Consider the following 16,487-nt stretch of genomic DNA (forward strand, 5'->3'; position numbering starts at 1 on the left):
AAGGAATAAAAACCCCGGAGAATCAAAAACTAGAAAGAACCACCTTTGGTACTTTGAAAATAAGTACATTGTGTTAACTGGGTTTAATACTTACCAACTCCTCCAAAGGGCAAAGAGTTGAGAGTGAAATGCATGATGACATCATTGCCGGTAACCCCACCACTGGAGGTTTCCTCTATCATCCTTTTAATCAGCTAAAAGACAAAATAGGACATTCTGTTCTCAGTGGCCCTGCCGATCCTCAAAGATCCCCCGAGTGTAGGGCCCCATCACCTCTGACCACCTGCACTGAGGCAGGACATCCCCAGAGAAGTCTGTGTGTTTGGTTTAAGAAAACCTGCTGGCTAATTGACCAAGCAAGCGAATTGTTCCCAGGATTCTTCCCCATGGTAGAAAGTCACAAAGATGTTGAGTCAAATGACAAAATGGTGCATTAAGATACATTTCCTGTTCCCAGAGTAGCAGGGCGGGAAGGGGGTTGGCAGGGCAGAAGATGGCCAGGGTAAAAAAAAAAAAAGGACACAAGGCTCCAGGAAATGCAGAGCCGAGCACTCAGCAATGCTCAGCCACAGTCTCTGGTGATCCAGGGATCCAGAGAAGGTGGAACAGCAGGAGCAGATGGGCAAAATGTTCAGGCCTGGTGTTTGTTGTTGTTTTTGTTTGCCTAATAATTCCACTACTGTAGCACACATTTAACCTGGACATATGCTGTGTAAACATGGAGAAACAATCAAATGTATGCTTCTCTCAGCTGCCCTCTCCATGACCCAGGATTTTTTCCATCCTTTCTCATTTCACCTTCCAAATGAGATCTCTGAAGGGCAGAAGAGATGATGAGATGAAACCTTGGAAGTGTTACCCCCAACCACCTAGAGAACCTTAGAAATGACTTAATGTAGTGAATTCAGGCCCTCTGTGTTCCGCTCAGGCAGGTTAGAGTACCCAAGGGTAGGAGTGGTCTGGGAGTAAAAGTGACCAGTCAATTCCCCCTGTCCCTCACTAGAACAGAGCCACTTCTTATTGTAATATTCATCCTTTCATTACTTAGTAACCAGAGTTGATTGTCGCCCTTAGGAACACTCACTCTGTCAAAGGCATATAAGTATTGAGTGGGTTCTATGAAAGGTCTTTGACATTTGAGAGTGCCACTGACCCCTTTTGTTAATTATATGCTTTCAGGATTAATAAAATGATTGATTACCCAGAAAGAAAGTCACTCCAACTTCTTGTGCCTCACAAAAATATAATACATGGAAGCCAAGGCCATACTTATTTAACATCCCCAAGTCCTTGGTAAAACGTGATGTGTGTAATTAAATTCGAGATAAAAAGTGTTGTCAGAAATCATGAATGAATAGCATGTATTAACCTCTACTCCCAAAGTGTTCTGTCTTTCTGGCAACACCTGGGATCATTTGATGCTACTCTGTTGCCCTCATAAACACAGAATAAGCAGGTGCATCCTTTGCAGTGGCTACCAGATTACCTACAGATTCTGCCGTTTTCCTTTTTTCAATATTTATACATATGTGTATATATGTGTGTATGTATGTTAACTCTAACAGAATGCGGCTCACGCCTCCCAGTTTCCCTCACCCAGTGCCACACCTGCCCCCTTTTCATTAAACAACTAAAGATCAAATGGTCTCCTGACCTACAGCTCAGCTAGCAAGTCCCAACCTCCTGCTCTCCTAATAACTGTAGACCAAGACTGGCTGTATTCTGAGGTATGAAAAAAATCCTTTCTCCTGTTATCATCATCCATTGTCTTTATCCCTGCACCCTCCCCCCCAGCCTCCGCTGCTCCAGGTCCCACCATCTCATCACTCCGAGCTCTTGCTCTCTTGTTGCGCTGGTGGAAGCCTGCTTTTCTTGGGGTGACCTTTGACGGCTCTTCACTCCACCTCTTTGCTGCTGTGTCTGTTTAACAACCTTCCTCCCTTTGAGGTTAACTCTAACAATTCCTGTCTCCCTGTTAATATCACATGGTCACTTTTCATTTTTCTTTTTTAAAGGGTTTACTCTTCTCTACTTCACCCCATCCCAGTAACTTTACCCTTGATGACACCAATATTCATTATATTTCTGGGAACCTCTCGGCCTCCCAGTTTATCAGTCTCCTTGATTTCCACAGTTGCCATCTTTCTTCCAGCTCAACTACCCACAAGGTTGATTCCATCCTAGACCTTTTCACCATCATTAAAAATCTTGTCAACTTCATGATTCAGAATTTCAAAATTCCCATTCTGAGTCACTTTGTTTCTGGGTAATCAATCATTTAATTAATCCTGAAAGCATATAATTAATAAAAGGGGTCAGTGCTTCCTCTTTCTTTTCTCCTCTGAGAATCTATTCTTTTTTTCAGGTGTAATTTTTTGTTTGCTTATTTTAAAAATCATGCATTATAATAATGAATATTTTTTGAACAATAAAAAAGTGGCACTTGAATGACCTGCATCTTACAGCTTGCCAGGACCTTGGCAAAATTTTGCATTTTATTCTGTTACCGATGTCTGCCTAGATCCAACCTAGGCTCTTCTTTCACAAAAACATAAGCCACTGAGACCCTAAGTAGGCAGTTGGCCAGACTGAAAGAAAATGCAAATTGAAAGCCAATTCAAAACCAGTAGCTCTATTTTCTTTTGATGTTGAAAGGGGAGAACACAGTTTAAATAACTGTGTTCTATTTAAACTTGATCTGATTCTTTACACCTTTTTGGGCCACAAAGAGCCAAAGGACAAGAAGGCAAGGAATGAAAAGCAGAACTAGAAATTTAACTAGAAACCAAGTCCCAGAGGGCAGCAGAAGGAACCCAGTCATGGGAAAAAGTTACACAGCTAGGCCAACTGGGCCCACTAAGGAATTCATATCATCTACTTGGACCCTCATTGCTCCACTCCCCATGCCCGCCATTTCAGCAGCTATTCATTTAATAAGCACTGATTCACCTTGTACCGAACACTGGAGATTTAATTTCTATTCACCGAGTTTCACGACTAAAGACCTGAGAAATAAAGTTCTTTCCACTAAGTCTCTGACACTATCAAATAACATTATTAGGAATGATCAGATTACCAGGAGAAATGACAGACATTTCCTGAGGTCATATCTGTTCCAGACTTCCTTGACTTTTCCACCATTCCACCATGTCCCTGTTCCAGAGACTTTTGCAATCAGGGCCTGCGGCAGCGGGGTGGCCGTGAGTGCAGAAAAGGGGGCATGGATGAGAGATGTGGTCTCTTCTAGAAAAGACAGGATTTAGCAAAGGGTGGAGTACATAGGGTGAGTAAGAATATGAAAGTTCCAAATGATGGAGAGTGATACAAATCTGGCCTTGGGGTGAGCACCTGCCTTGCAGATGGATGAATGTGCCCTTGTCTGTCTCACTTTGCACATCACCTGGATCTACCGCTTTAACTCAAAAAGAAACAAACAAAAATACCCCAACACAAACCAAAACTAGATATGCTGACATTCGACCTCCAGGCTCTATTTTTCCACGCAAAGCCGGCACCCTTCCTAACTGCTCCACCCAAAACATCTGGAATAAATATTTCTGATCACTATTATGAGAATATTTAGGATAACTACAACAGAAATGGAAATAACACTAAAAAGAAATTTATTTTCAAGTAAGGGACAGACCAGTGAGGTACCAGCAGGCAGTGGAGGGAGGGAGGCCCAGGCTGACTACCAGAGGTCACTCTCAGTGCTTTGACATTTCATGTTTTGTTGCTGTTGTTCAGCTGTGGCGTCTGCCTCTTTGTGACCCCTTTGGGTTTTTTGTTTTGTTTTGTTTTTTGCCAGATACTCGAGTGGTTTGTCCTTGAGCCTTCTCCAGCTCATCTGACATGAGAGAGACTGAGGCAAACAAAGGCGAAGTGACTTGCCCAGTGTCTCTCAGCTGGGGAGCGTCTGAGGCCAGATCTGAATTCGGGCAGACAAGTCCTCCCAATTCCAGGTCTGGCGCTCTGTGCACCAGAGAGTCCCATACCTGCTCAGATGCTTCACAAACTCAACAGCTTTTCTTTGGCATGAGGGGGTGGGGGGAGAGAGTTCACCTTGGGGGTAGGAAATAACTCTGATATAAAAACAAAAGGAATCAATAAAACTTTTCCTAAAAAAAGAAAAAAAAAATTATCCATTTTATTTATTAACTGATCAAACTTGAGTTGCTCCTTTGCAAGGGCATTACCCGATTGGGGATCCACTTTTTCTAGGTTCTTATTCCATCAACCGAGGGTAGAACAATTTTTCCTAATAAGAGGGCACTTTCTTGGCCCATTGGCCATTTGGGCTGCCTCTGGACAGCAGTCTCCTTTTAACTACCTCCTCTTGCTTTCTTCTCCTTACTCTTCCTCCCAATAATGGATCTACCCTGGGAGCCACAAAACAACATCGACTGGGAACCCTACGGCTGGGCTCTGAAAGACTGAGGAAGAGGAAAATATGGTTGCCCCTAAGATCTCAAATAGCCAGAAGCACCATTTAGGCCATGGAGGAATCAGACCTTATACTTCAAACCTCCCCCCTCCTCCGCCACTCTGGCCCCCGCGTGCCCCATGAAGAAGAAAGCATCAGTTAGGGATCACCTAGCCAGGGATGTTGTTTGGATCGGGGATTGACAAACAACGTACACTTGGAATGTTTCCCTGTTACACCTCAGGGTTGTTTGTGAGTCACACGCCTTGGGACATCCACCCTCTCAGGACCCAACTAAAAGTCAGAGAAGTTTGGGAAAGGGGAAGAGCATTTTGTAAGCTCAAACATCCCATGGGTCCCATTAACCCAAAGAGAATCCCGTGCATGCAGTCCTACTTGGGGAAGTCTAGTTGTACATGAGACAAACACCGTTAGTCTCACAGATGAAGGAGAGGACGGATTTTGCAGCCCAGATTTTTCTGTAAGCATCCTCTATCACTCACCTTATTATCATTAGAAAACACATACAGGGCCAGGGGTTTCTCTCTCTGGTTTATGAACTGTATCGCTTCGTCTGCATTTTTCACAGGTATTATTGGAAGCACAGGACCAAAAATCTCTTCTTGCATCACCTTGGAGTTGGGGTTCACATCAGTAAGGATAGTCGGGGCTGCAATGAAAAAGGAAACCCAAATAACAACGCAAGCATGAGCTAGCCTCTCTGACCACACCTGCAGGTGGTCACCTGGGCCGCCTCATCTCCCGTCTGCTCACTCTCTGCACAGGGGCTTCAGCCTGGGAAGGATCAGAAGCTGTCTGCGTTCTGCATTGGGCCTGCATGTGACTGGCGGGAAACCTGCACGGATGTGCACAAAGCATGATGGGAGGCACGTCTGGTAACTTTTCATGTACCCAAGACTTCCTCTTTAAGGGAGCAGGGACCTTCTTTATCCCCATCTTGCTGCTCGTATCTTTACTGCCTCATCTGGTCCCCGTAACAAGCCTCTAAGTAGGGAAGGTGGGCAGAGTCCCAATTCAACAGGCAGACACTGAGTCAGCGACCGGCCCAGTGTCACGCTTCTCGTTAAGGTTTTCCCGGCCTGAGCTGTGTCCCCTGCAGAGCCCGGCATGTCCCACAGTAATCTGGTCCCTCCCACACCACAGAGACAAGGGTGACCTAGCTCCTCTGCACTACACTACCAAATTCTACTTAAAGCAAACCTACAAAAGAAGCAGGGACTTAGTTTAGTCTGGCTTTTGTTTTAGACTCGAACACACACCATGTGATCTAATTTGGTTCTGCCAAGCTCTGACACCAGGCAATACTGAGGCCACGTGACCCTGAAAGGCTCAACATCCCTGAACAGGCTCTGCAAGGAGTCATAGCAGCGATGTCAACATCTGTGCCCTAGACTTACACAACGAGGAAACCAGAAAGCGAAGCAGGTCTTCACAAGTCCAATGCAGAGGGGACTTGGTTCATCCAGTAACCAATTATTTCACTTCCTGCTGCTTTTATCTTGCTAACAGATCTGATATCTCAGCTCAACAAGGCCTAGTGTCGCAGTGAGCTTAAAAGGCCTTTAAAATTTTTTTTCAAAGTATTTTATTTTTCCAAAAACATGCAAAGACAATTTTCAACATTCACCTTTGCAAAGCCTTGTGTTCCAAATTTTTGTCCCTTTCCCCCTCTCCTCAAGACAGCAAGAAATCCAATATAGGTTAGATGTGTGTAATTCTTTTAAACACATTTTTAATTTGTCACACTGTGCAAGGAAAATCAGATCAAAAGCATGAGAAAGAAAAAACAAGCAAACAAACAATAACAAAAAGGAAAAAGATGAAAATTCTATGTTGTGATCTACATTCAGTCTCCAAAGTTCTCTCTCTGGATACAGATGGCTCTCTCCATCACAAATCTTTTGGAATTGTCTTGGATCAACTCACTGTTAAAAAGAGCCACGTCCATCCCAGTTGATCATCACATAATCTTGTTGCTATATACAATGTTCTCTTGGTTCTGCTCACTTCACTTAGCATCACTTCATATAAATCTCTCCAGGCCCCTCTGCAATCATCCTGCTGATCGTTTCTTACGGAACAATACTATTCCAAAACATTCATGTACCACAACTTATCCAGCCATTCCCCATCTGATGGGCATCCACTCAGTTTCCAGTTTCTTGCCACTACAAAAAGAGCCGCCACAAACATTTTTGCACATGTGGGCCCCTTTCCCTCCCTTTATGATCTCCTTGGGATACAGATTCAGTAAAGACACTGCTGGATCAAAGGGTATGCACAGTTTGATAGCCCATTCATTGATCATAGTTCCAAGTTGCTTTCCAGAAAGGTTGGATCAGGTCACAATTCTAATTATTTTGGGAGACCGATCTAATAGTGCTACTGCTGGATTAAAGGGTAGAGACAATTTGTAACTCTTTAGGCAGAATTCCAAATTGTGCTCCAAAATGGTTCAATTAGTTCACAATTCCACCAACAATGAATCAGTATGCCAATTTTTCCAAATCCTCTTCAACATTTGTCATTTTTCCCTTTTATCATTTTAGTCAATCTGATAGATGTAAAATAATATCTCAAGGTTGTTTTAATTTGCACTTCTCTATTCAATAATTATTTAGAGTATTTTTGCATGATCATAAAGTATTTTGATTTTTTCATCAGAAAACTAGGGAATGACTTGTATTTATAAATTTGACAAATTTCCTTATATATTTGAGATATGAGACTTTTATCTGAGAAAATGTTTATTAAAAAGTTTCCCCCCAATTTTCTGCTTTCCTTCTGATCTTGTCTACATTGGTTTTATTTGTACAAAACCTTTTTAATTAAATGTAATCAAAATTGTCTATTTTATACCTCCCAATACTGTCTATCTCATTTATTCATAAATTCTTCACTTATCCATAAATCTCATAAGTAATATGTTCCATGCATGTATACATATATTATATTTAACTTTTACTTTGGGGTAAGGGGTAGGGGGAAGGAAGGGAAAAAAAAGATGGAGATAATAGTAATATGTTCCATGTTCTTCACATTTTCTTATACATATCTCCCTTTGTATCTTTATATATTTGCCGCTGTCAAAAGGCCTTTCCAGAAGGAATAAGAGGATATTTTAGCAGCCTCTTGGCCAAACAGAAGAGGCACCTGGTTCTTCAAAAGTAAAAACAAAGCCAGCAACAATGAACTGGTAAACTGCTTCTGAAACAATTCTTTCAGGCCTTGGCCAGGGACTGCCATCCCTTCTCTGCGCCAGAATAGGAACAACTACTTATCCTGCCTTCCTGCCATGGTTGTTGTAAAGCCAACATCAGGCAACAGGTAAAATATACTTTGAGAAAGTACAATTGATGTAGGTTGTAATGGAAGCTGAAAACAGGAGATGTATGCATTGATGTCCCTATGGATGGAGGAGCAGCTTTGGAGTCAGAAAGATCTGTCTTTGATACATACTGGCTATAAGACCAGGTATGACCATGATGAAGTCTCATGAACTCTCAGGCCTGCGGGAAATTCTCTAAGGCAAAGACAAGTGCCAGTCTCCAGTAGTAAGGACAGTGTCTACATCAGAAATTTCCCATCTAGATAAAAACAAGTCCAGACTATACCACTCCCTCTCAAACAAAGCGAATAATTTTCTTATACCAGTATTTATTAGTCATTAAAGTCAAGGCTAAAAAAAAACAAGAAAAAAATTTAAAATATCATTTAATGCAATGTAAACTAGCAAACCATCATCTCCCATATTAAATAAAGTAAAATACCTATGAATCGTGTAGCCTCATCCGTCTCCCCTCCAAAAGCTATCTTTTGTCCTTCAAGCAAATTTGTCACCCTTTTAAAATGACGAAGGTTGATGATCCTTTCATAATCAGGAGACTGTTTTATTTCTTCACCATAGAATTCCTATTTAGAATAATTAAATGTACTTAGTTTTAATGCCCAGACTCAAGAGTTCCACCAATTTCAAGAACCCAGAATATACCCAGATGAAGAACTTACCTTGTTTCCCAAATCTTCATCATATTTAGATCATAGTTCTATTGTGCTTATTGTATTATCTCTAGATAAATGAATATTAATGGGTGAGGTTTTGAAAGTTTGGGGATCAAGTCTCATAGATGGAAAAGGAAAAACCCAGAGATGATAAAAATTTCCCAGCTGCTACATATTAATTTTGTCCAGGGTAACCAAGAGAAGATTGACATTTAAGACATGTCAGCCAAGAGATAGTCCTAATTTTTAGGTTCTTTGTCCTTCCCTACACACTATATACATAATCATAGTCCAAATGAATCAATCCTCTTCCTCAATGTTTATATCACATAGCCAGGACACCCTGCTGATCAAGGGCTGTGAACAGCCCTGATGCACATATCTGTCTTCTGCCTTCAAGTATCTCCATGAAAACACAAGTCAGGAGTCTCACAAGAATGGAAAAATAGAGCTTTCCAAGAACCCTCCTGTGCCTTAAAGATACAATGTCCCAAGAGTGTGTGTGTGTGTATGTGTGCATGTGTATATATGTATGTGCGCATGTGTAGGTACGTGTATGTGTTGGGAGGAGGAGGAGGTCAAAATCAATGCACTTTGAAAAGTAGAAAATGTGAAAGCTAGAATGAATGAGATTAAAGCTGAAAAGATCTCTTGGAGCCGTATTTTAGAGGGTCTTAACCACCAGGATCAGGAATTTGTGTTTCATTAAAAACAAATGGGAAGGCACTGCAGGTTTCTGAAGACAGCACTGATAGGATCGGTGCTTTAGGAAGATTATATGGAGAGTTACGTGGAGTTTGGCCCCAAGAAGGAAGACAAGAAAACATTACCATAGTCTAGTCATGAGACAGGACCTCGAGAAGGGCCCAAGTAGCAGGAATGTGTATTTAGGAGGTAGAACTGACTGAATAAGGACACTGACACAGGATAGTGAGAGATGAGAGAAAGAGAAGAATCCCAGATGGCTTGGAGGTTAGATGCCCTGGTAAGGTGGGAAGACAGTGGTATCCTCAACAAAATTAAAGAAGTTTTGGGGAAGGAGAGATTTTTTTTGAAGAAAAGAGGTTTTCTGGATGTAATGAGCCGGACATCTTGATAGACAGCTTGAGAGAAAGCAAGAAATTGTAATATGAGACAAACTCTGGGGAGATATTGGGAGTGAAAAATCTAGATTTGAGAATGATTCACATAGAAAGGATTCTGAAGTAAGCACAAGAAACCTCTTTGTGAAGTCATTTGCCACCTCCTCTCCAGCTCCCTAACCACTAGTCCAAACCCTCCAAAATTTAGGCCTAGATTTTTCAACATTCTCCCAACAGCTTCTGTCTATGATCTGTCTTGAATTCTGCTATCAGATTAAATTATTCTTCCTGAAATATCACCTTCATTCCCAAATCAGGAACCTACAAATTCTCTATGTTATCTATAGATAAAGTTCAAACAGTATTCCTAAGTCATCATCACTTTCTTATCTAACTCTATCTTCATATGATCCCTTCCAACACAAGTTCTCCTTTCTGGTTAAGTCAGTCTCTTCAGGGTCCCCTCTCAACATTTCCTATTAATTCCCTCTTCCCTGCCTTTGTTCATGCTGATTTTCCTGTCAAGAGAATGCCTCTTGCTTTCTTCAGTGACAAGACAAATTCCAAATATTCCCCAAAACAGGTCCAGTATTCTGCATACACTTGATGAGGCTATATGAGATAGACTATTTACATCTGTGATTCCTCATTCCAGTTTTATGTCAGGGTTTCTCAAAATATCTTAAGAGTGGTCACCAAATTTCTCAAAATTTTCTAGTAATTTTAATTCACTTTAATAAATAAGTGACACACAGCAGTGAAGATTACCCTTCTGTGCACGTAGGAGACAAGGATTCAGTTCTTCAATAGGGCAGGCTCGAAGACATCTCTGCCCAGTTGTCAAAGGTTCAGTGTGGAAAAGTTGGGCCCCAAGGCGGCTGCAGAGCAAGGAATGTTTCAGCCACAGCAACTCACTCAGACCTTTTGCTCAGGTATAGAAGACTGAGATTTGCATCTGTGGGTGTGGATGTGGGTGTGGTTGGGGTGCCTACAGCAAAACCACCGATTCTGAAGCTGTGACTAGTTATGTGAGATGTTTATCTTATGCAAATAGCAATTTTAATAAAGTCAGGTAAGCAGTGCTCTGCTGGCACTGAGTCTTCACTCACCTTCACAGTTTCCTTTATCTTCTCCACAATCTGACTCTGGAGGGATGGCTCACAAAGGACGTAGTCTGGAGCAATGCAGGTTTGACCACAGTTCATATATTTCCCCCAGGTGATACGTCTGAAGAAAACAAGGGGCAAGATGAGATAACTATATTAAAATTGGTTTCTTATTATTATTGAAGTAATTCATTCCTAAACTGCCAGAAGGAAGAAGAAATAAAGTAGTACTGAATACTCACTGTATTATACTGTACATTCTCACAGAATGGAGACAATTCTCAATTATACCTCTTAATGGAAACAGCTGTCAGTAATCTCCACATCCTTTCTATTTGGCTTTAGAATATGTCCGCATTGAAGTTGGTGGAATAAGGCAGAGACTTTCCTGAGTTCTCCTAAATTCCCTTCCAAACAAGTTTAAAATAATGATTCAAAACAAATTCTGGAATGGCAGAACCAACAAAAGAATGGGATGAAATAATATTCATGGATCATGCTCTCAGACCAGACCTCAGGCCAGAAGAGCAGTAGCCACACCTTTTCTTAGATCATACCACCTTGTAAGAAATGAAAATTTATAGGTCTCCAGAATTAGCTTTGAAAACAGCAGCATGAAAAATCTGCCTCTTGGGAGAGTGCCCTCCACCCCAAGAGAAGAACCTAATTTTAATAAACAGTTAAGTCAAGAAAGAAGGTGGGAAAATGAGCAAAAAACCCAACAACAACAAAAACCTAATCATAGAAAGTTACTATAGTGACAGGGAAGATCAAAGCACAAACTCAGAAAAGGACAATAATGTCAAAATACCTACATGCAAAGCCACAAACTAAAATGTGAATTAATCTCAAGACCAAAATAAGAATTACTGGGAGAGCTCAAAAAGGATTTTAAAAACCAAAGAAGAGAGACAGATGGAAAATTGGGAAAAGAAATGAAAATGATGCAAAAAAATCATAAAAATGAGTCAATAATTCAACAAATGAAGCACAAAAAATGGAAAAAAAATATAAAAATTCACTGAAGAAAACAACTCCTTAAAAAATCAAATTGGTCAAATGAAAAAGGAGATTAGAAAGAAATTAGAATAAGAAAAAGCGGAAAGTAATGACTCCAGGAAACATCAAGAAATAATAAAACAAAATCAAAAGAATGAAAAAAATACCAAAAACAAGTGAAATATCTCATTGGAAAAATAATTTGGCTTTGGAAAAGAAATCAAGGAGAGATAATTTTAAAATTATCGGACAAAGTCATGAGTCTGCACAGCATCTTTCAAGAAATTAAGGTCCAGAGGGTAAAATGGAATTAGAAAAAAATCTACCTACACCTCCTGAAATAAATTACAAAATCAAAACTCCCAGGAATACTATAGCCAAATTCTAGGACTTCCATGTCAAGGAGAAAACACTGTAAGCAGCAGCCAGAAACAATTCAAATGCTGGAGAGCCACAGTCAGGATCACACAGGATTTAGCAGCTTCTACCTAAAAGATCAGAAGGCTTGGAATATGACATTCTAAAAGACAAAAGAGTTAGGATTATAACTAAGAATCACCTATAAGCAAAGATGAGTACAATCGTTCAGGTGGAGAATGTATATGTAATGAAACAGAGGACTTTCAAGCATTTCTGATGAAAAGATAAGAATTGAACTGAAAAAGTGATTTCTAATATAAGACTGAACATGAAAAAGTGAACAGGAAAGAGAAAACAAGAGGTTAAACTACAGACATCCAGATATGTAAGATGATTCTTGATTATCTATGATCACTATTATGGCAGTTACAAAGAGTATAGACACATAGACAGAAAGAGTGGGTATGAGTTGGCTATAAGAGGATGATATCCAAGAAAACAAAAGGAAGGGGTGGGGATATGGATTTGAATTCAGATACTCCAGTCTTCAGAGATAGTGCTCTATCCACTATACCAACTAGCTGTCCTGATGAAAAAATTTTAAATTGACTACTTGCAAAGAGATTACCACCCATACCCTATGACCAAGTGGGATTTATGCACAAAATGCAGGGCTAGTTCAATATTAGGAAAACTATCAGCAAACTGACTATATCAATAATAAAACCAACAGAAATCAAATAAGTATCTCAAAAGATGCAGAAAAATCTTCTGACAAAACACAACATCCATCCCTAAAAACATTAGAAAGCATAGGAATAGGGGCAGCTAGGTGGCGCAGTGGATAGAGCATCAGCCCTGAATTCAGGAGTTCAAATCTGGTCTCAGACACTTAACTCTTCCTAGCTGTGTGACCCTGGGCAAGTCACTCAACCCCAGCCTGGGGGGGGGGGGGGGGAAGAAAGCAAGCATAGGAATAATTAAAGTTTTCCTTAAAATGATGTCTTATCCACCTAAAACCATGAGCAAGCATTATCTGTAATGAGGAAAAGCTAGAAACTTTCCCCATTAAGACCAGGATATGAAGCAAGGCTGCTCATCATCACCATTATTGTTCAATATTACACCAGAAATGCTACCTATAGCAATTAGACAAGAAAAAGAAACCGAAGGAATTAGCATAGGCAATAATAAGAAAACGGAAGTATCACTCTGCAGATGATTTGATCATACACTTAAGAGAATTCTAGTTGAAATAAAATGAGCAAAGTTGTAGTTATAGAAGAAGTCCATATAAATAATAAGCATTTATATATATTACAAAGTCCAGCAGCAAGCAACAGAGAAATTTCATTTAAAATAACTGTAGACAATATAAAATATTCGGGGTTCCACCTGCAGAAACAGAACACTGTACAGAGTAACAACAATTTTGTATGATGATCAAGTGTGCGTGACTTAGCTATTCTCAGCCACACCAGGTTTTAAGACAATTCTACTTGAGCAGCCGTGTTGGCCACCTGGCAAAAGTAAGGTAGAAGACTGTTGATAGAGACGCCAAGGAGCCAGTAGTGAGTAAAAGATATCCCCTGAGTCGTAACAATCTTCTATCTTACTTTTGCCAGGGGGTCAACATGGCTGCACAGAGTATTTCGGAGGATTGATGTCTCACGGGCTGCTGGGCAGTCATTGGGATTGTCAGCGACTTGTGGAGCTATTGACAGAAGAGTCTGTATTCAGCTGTCCCTCTTGAAAATGTAAACAGGTGCAACATCAGGCCTCCAAGATACACCATATCTGTGACTAGTCATCATTGACTCACATGTCACATCAGGAAATCTCACACAAAAACTGCAAAAATGCAAAGCAGACATGTATGGAGATGTAAGGCAACTTTGAGCAACTTAGGGTGGTTCTCATTTGAGGGATTCTTATACTATCTAAAACTTCTTTAATAGTTCAGTAAACAACACATAAGTATAAAGAATATTAGAAGTAGTATATTAGATTACCCTGGGAGTTCACAACCTTTTCTTGTTGTTGAAAGAGATTTAAGGAACAAAAACAACTGGGAATCACTGAATTACAAGTCAATATTAGAACCACACTACTGAAGCTGAAAAGATGATATATCTGTTTCTATTTAAAATTAATCATTTAGTTTTTTCCAGGAAATATACTTTTGGAACTTGGCAAGGAATGTCTGCTAAGAACAAGATCTAGTAATAAAGAGAGAATGGAGATGGGGAGATGGAGAAGAGGAAGGGAAACAGTACAACAGATGAGTAAAATGGAGGCCTTGGAATCTGGAAATTCTGGATTTGAGTCCTCCCCATCTATGTCATCTGGACAAATCATTTGACATCTCAGTATCCCAGGCCACTTTCTGAGGCTCCCCAGTTATAGATGAATTACCAGGCTACATCAAGGTTTGCAGAGTAAGCGTACTTTCATTAGTTTATGATGAAATCTCAAGTGTAGACTCTAAGCTGCATTCCTCGCCTTCCACTTCCCCCTAAAAACAAAAACAACCCAACTCCACAAAGTTAGCTGTTTGTCCAGGTAGGACTTTAGAATCAAGTTAAAGTACTAAGATGAAGACTCAAGTAACCAGTTACTGGGAAGCCTATACCTTCCCTTATATGAATCCTTTTAATAAAAATTCAGGTTTTGAGCCACAGAAATGGAAAACATTCTCTGCCATCTAGCTGCTTAGTACAGTGAAAAGTTAAGATATTCTCCAGAATGGACAGCCAGTGGGTGTGGGAGGCGAGGCTTAAACCCAGATCTTCCTCGCTTAGAAGCCAGCTCTCTTTCTACTGTCTCCGAGGGATCCAACACATTAGCCCATGAAGACCATAACACTCCTGAGTCCGATTTAATGCAGTTTTCAAAATTAATCTGTGGTATTGCAAGGAGCCTTATGCCCAGCTTGGTGGTCCCCATTTCTACTAAAGTTGGTACCAGTGCTCTCTGCCATGCTGTTTCTCATTTTATTTTTTGGAATATTTTTAATTGACGAATAGGAATCAGAGAGTTCACTTCTGAGTCTGGATTGCTAAAGGGAAATTCACAAAGTGACTCACAGGCTGCTTACCCAATGTGAGGATATCCAAACCTTTGGCTGCTCACCAACAGCCAGATATTTGGAAGTGTAAAACATACACAGATGCTCATGTACCTGTAGTTCTGCCAGTAAAGAAAGAATATAATGGTTTCCTTTAAAAAACAAACAAACAAACCTTAGAGAAGACTTCCCTATTCATTCTTTTCATGCAATTTCACTGCCCTGTTAAGCCCTGGCCTGGAAAGTAAGCTTCTGCTCCTCCCTGGGTTTTCCCTTCACTCCCTACCAAGTACAGCATCCTGCAGTTTTACTTTGGCAGGTGGGCAGAACGTGACATGAAGCCCCAGAGAAATGTGCTCCTGGGAAAGCAACAAGGCAACGAGACAACAATGTAGCAGCGCCATGAGCCTCTCCGAGGCTCCTTCAAGGGCAGTTGGGCCAGCGCCCCAGAGTAATGCCCTCCCTGGGCCCCATGGATCAGGCTGGCATCCGGGGGGTGTGGTCTGTTCCTACTTAATCCAGTCTTACAGAAACCTGACCAGTGCAGTTATGCACTTCTGAAAGTTTGGAGAGACAAAAGCAAGCCAAGGGATGCTTTTTGTGCTAAGGAGGAAGCAAAAGCCCAATTTCAGATTAGACAGTCAAACCACGCCCCAGACAGCTATTTTACTCCTGGCACAATTACTGGCCTGGAAAAAGAGACACAGGAAAACAAAAGAATCCATACTTTTCAGTTAGCATCAGGTAAGAGGATTTTCATCCTTATGTAATCAGCAAGGAGCCCATTTCTACTTTACGAAATGCCCTCAGGAAACAGGTTAAAGCAGGAAAAACTTCCAAAGGAGAATCCAGAACAGTGGGAAACAACAATCCTAATGCTACACATTAAAGGCCCACTTGTTTTTCCTGTTCAAAGTACTTGACTCTATTCCAGACCAAACAAAGAAAAAAGTGATTATGTAAATGAAAAATCATGGAGAAAGAGGATACTACCAGAGACTATTTATTCAGTCAAGAACTGTGGCTTCTGCACATTCATTTAAAAGATGCAGGAATATGCCCAATGGTTAGGGCATAAATGAATTATGGTTTATCAGAAAAATAAAACAGTATTGTGTGCCACAAGGTATGACAAACATGAAGAAGACACAGAAATTTGTAAAGACTTAAAATGAAACGTTAAAATAAGAATAGCATGATCAGAATACTATAACACCTATGACATAACTATATATACTATATAGACTTATTTTGACATATGCTTATGACTTCAGAAAAATAACAAGTGTAACAAAACCCAACAAAGTACATAAAATGAAAAGAAATCAGAAAGCGATGTAGAATTTGCAGGACATTCGTGCTATTATTTTGTTCAATGCCCATGGAACAGAAATGCCACAGGAAAGAAAGGATATGACTTATAACTG

The 16,487-nt window shown here is 40.4% G+C and overlaps 1 protein-coding gene across 5 annotated transcripts in view; it reads right to left on the reverse strand.

The window, feature by feature from the left end:
- The window catches only part of ALDH3A2 (aldehyde dehydrogenase 3 family member A2), a 38,509-nt gene that overhangs the window by 8,813 nt on the left and 13,209 nt on the right, over positions 1-16,487 (reverse strand). For all 5 annotated transcript variants that reach the window (XM_074263918.1, XM_074263917.1, XM_074263916.1 and 2 more), the window contains 4 exons: positions 10,638-10,755; positions 8,215-8,356; positions 4,927-5,093; positions 95-194 (listed from right to left, as the gene is read on the reverse strand). In XM_074263918.1, the coding sequence (XP_074120019.1) occupies positions 95-194; positions 4,927-5,093; positions 8,215-8,356; positions 10,638-10,755 (527 nt within the window). The remainder of the gene's footprint in view (positions 1-94; positions 195-4,926; positions 5,094-8,214; positions 8,357-10,637; positions 10,756-16,487) is intronic.

Source organism: Sminthopsis crassicaudata, chromosome 4 (genome assembly GCF_048593235.1).
Source record: "Sminthopsis crassicaudata isolate SCR6 chromosome 4, ASM4859323v1, whole genome shotgun sequence".
Lineage (NCBI taxonomy): Eukaryota > Metazoa > Chordata > Mammalia > Dasyuromorphia > Dasyuridae > Sminthopsis > Sminthopsis crassicaudata.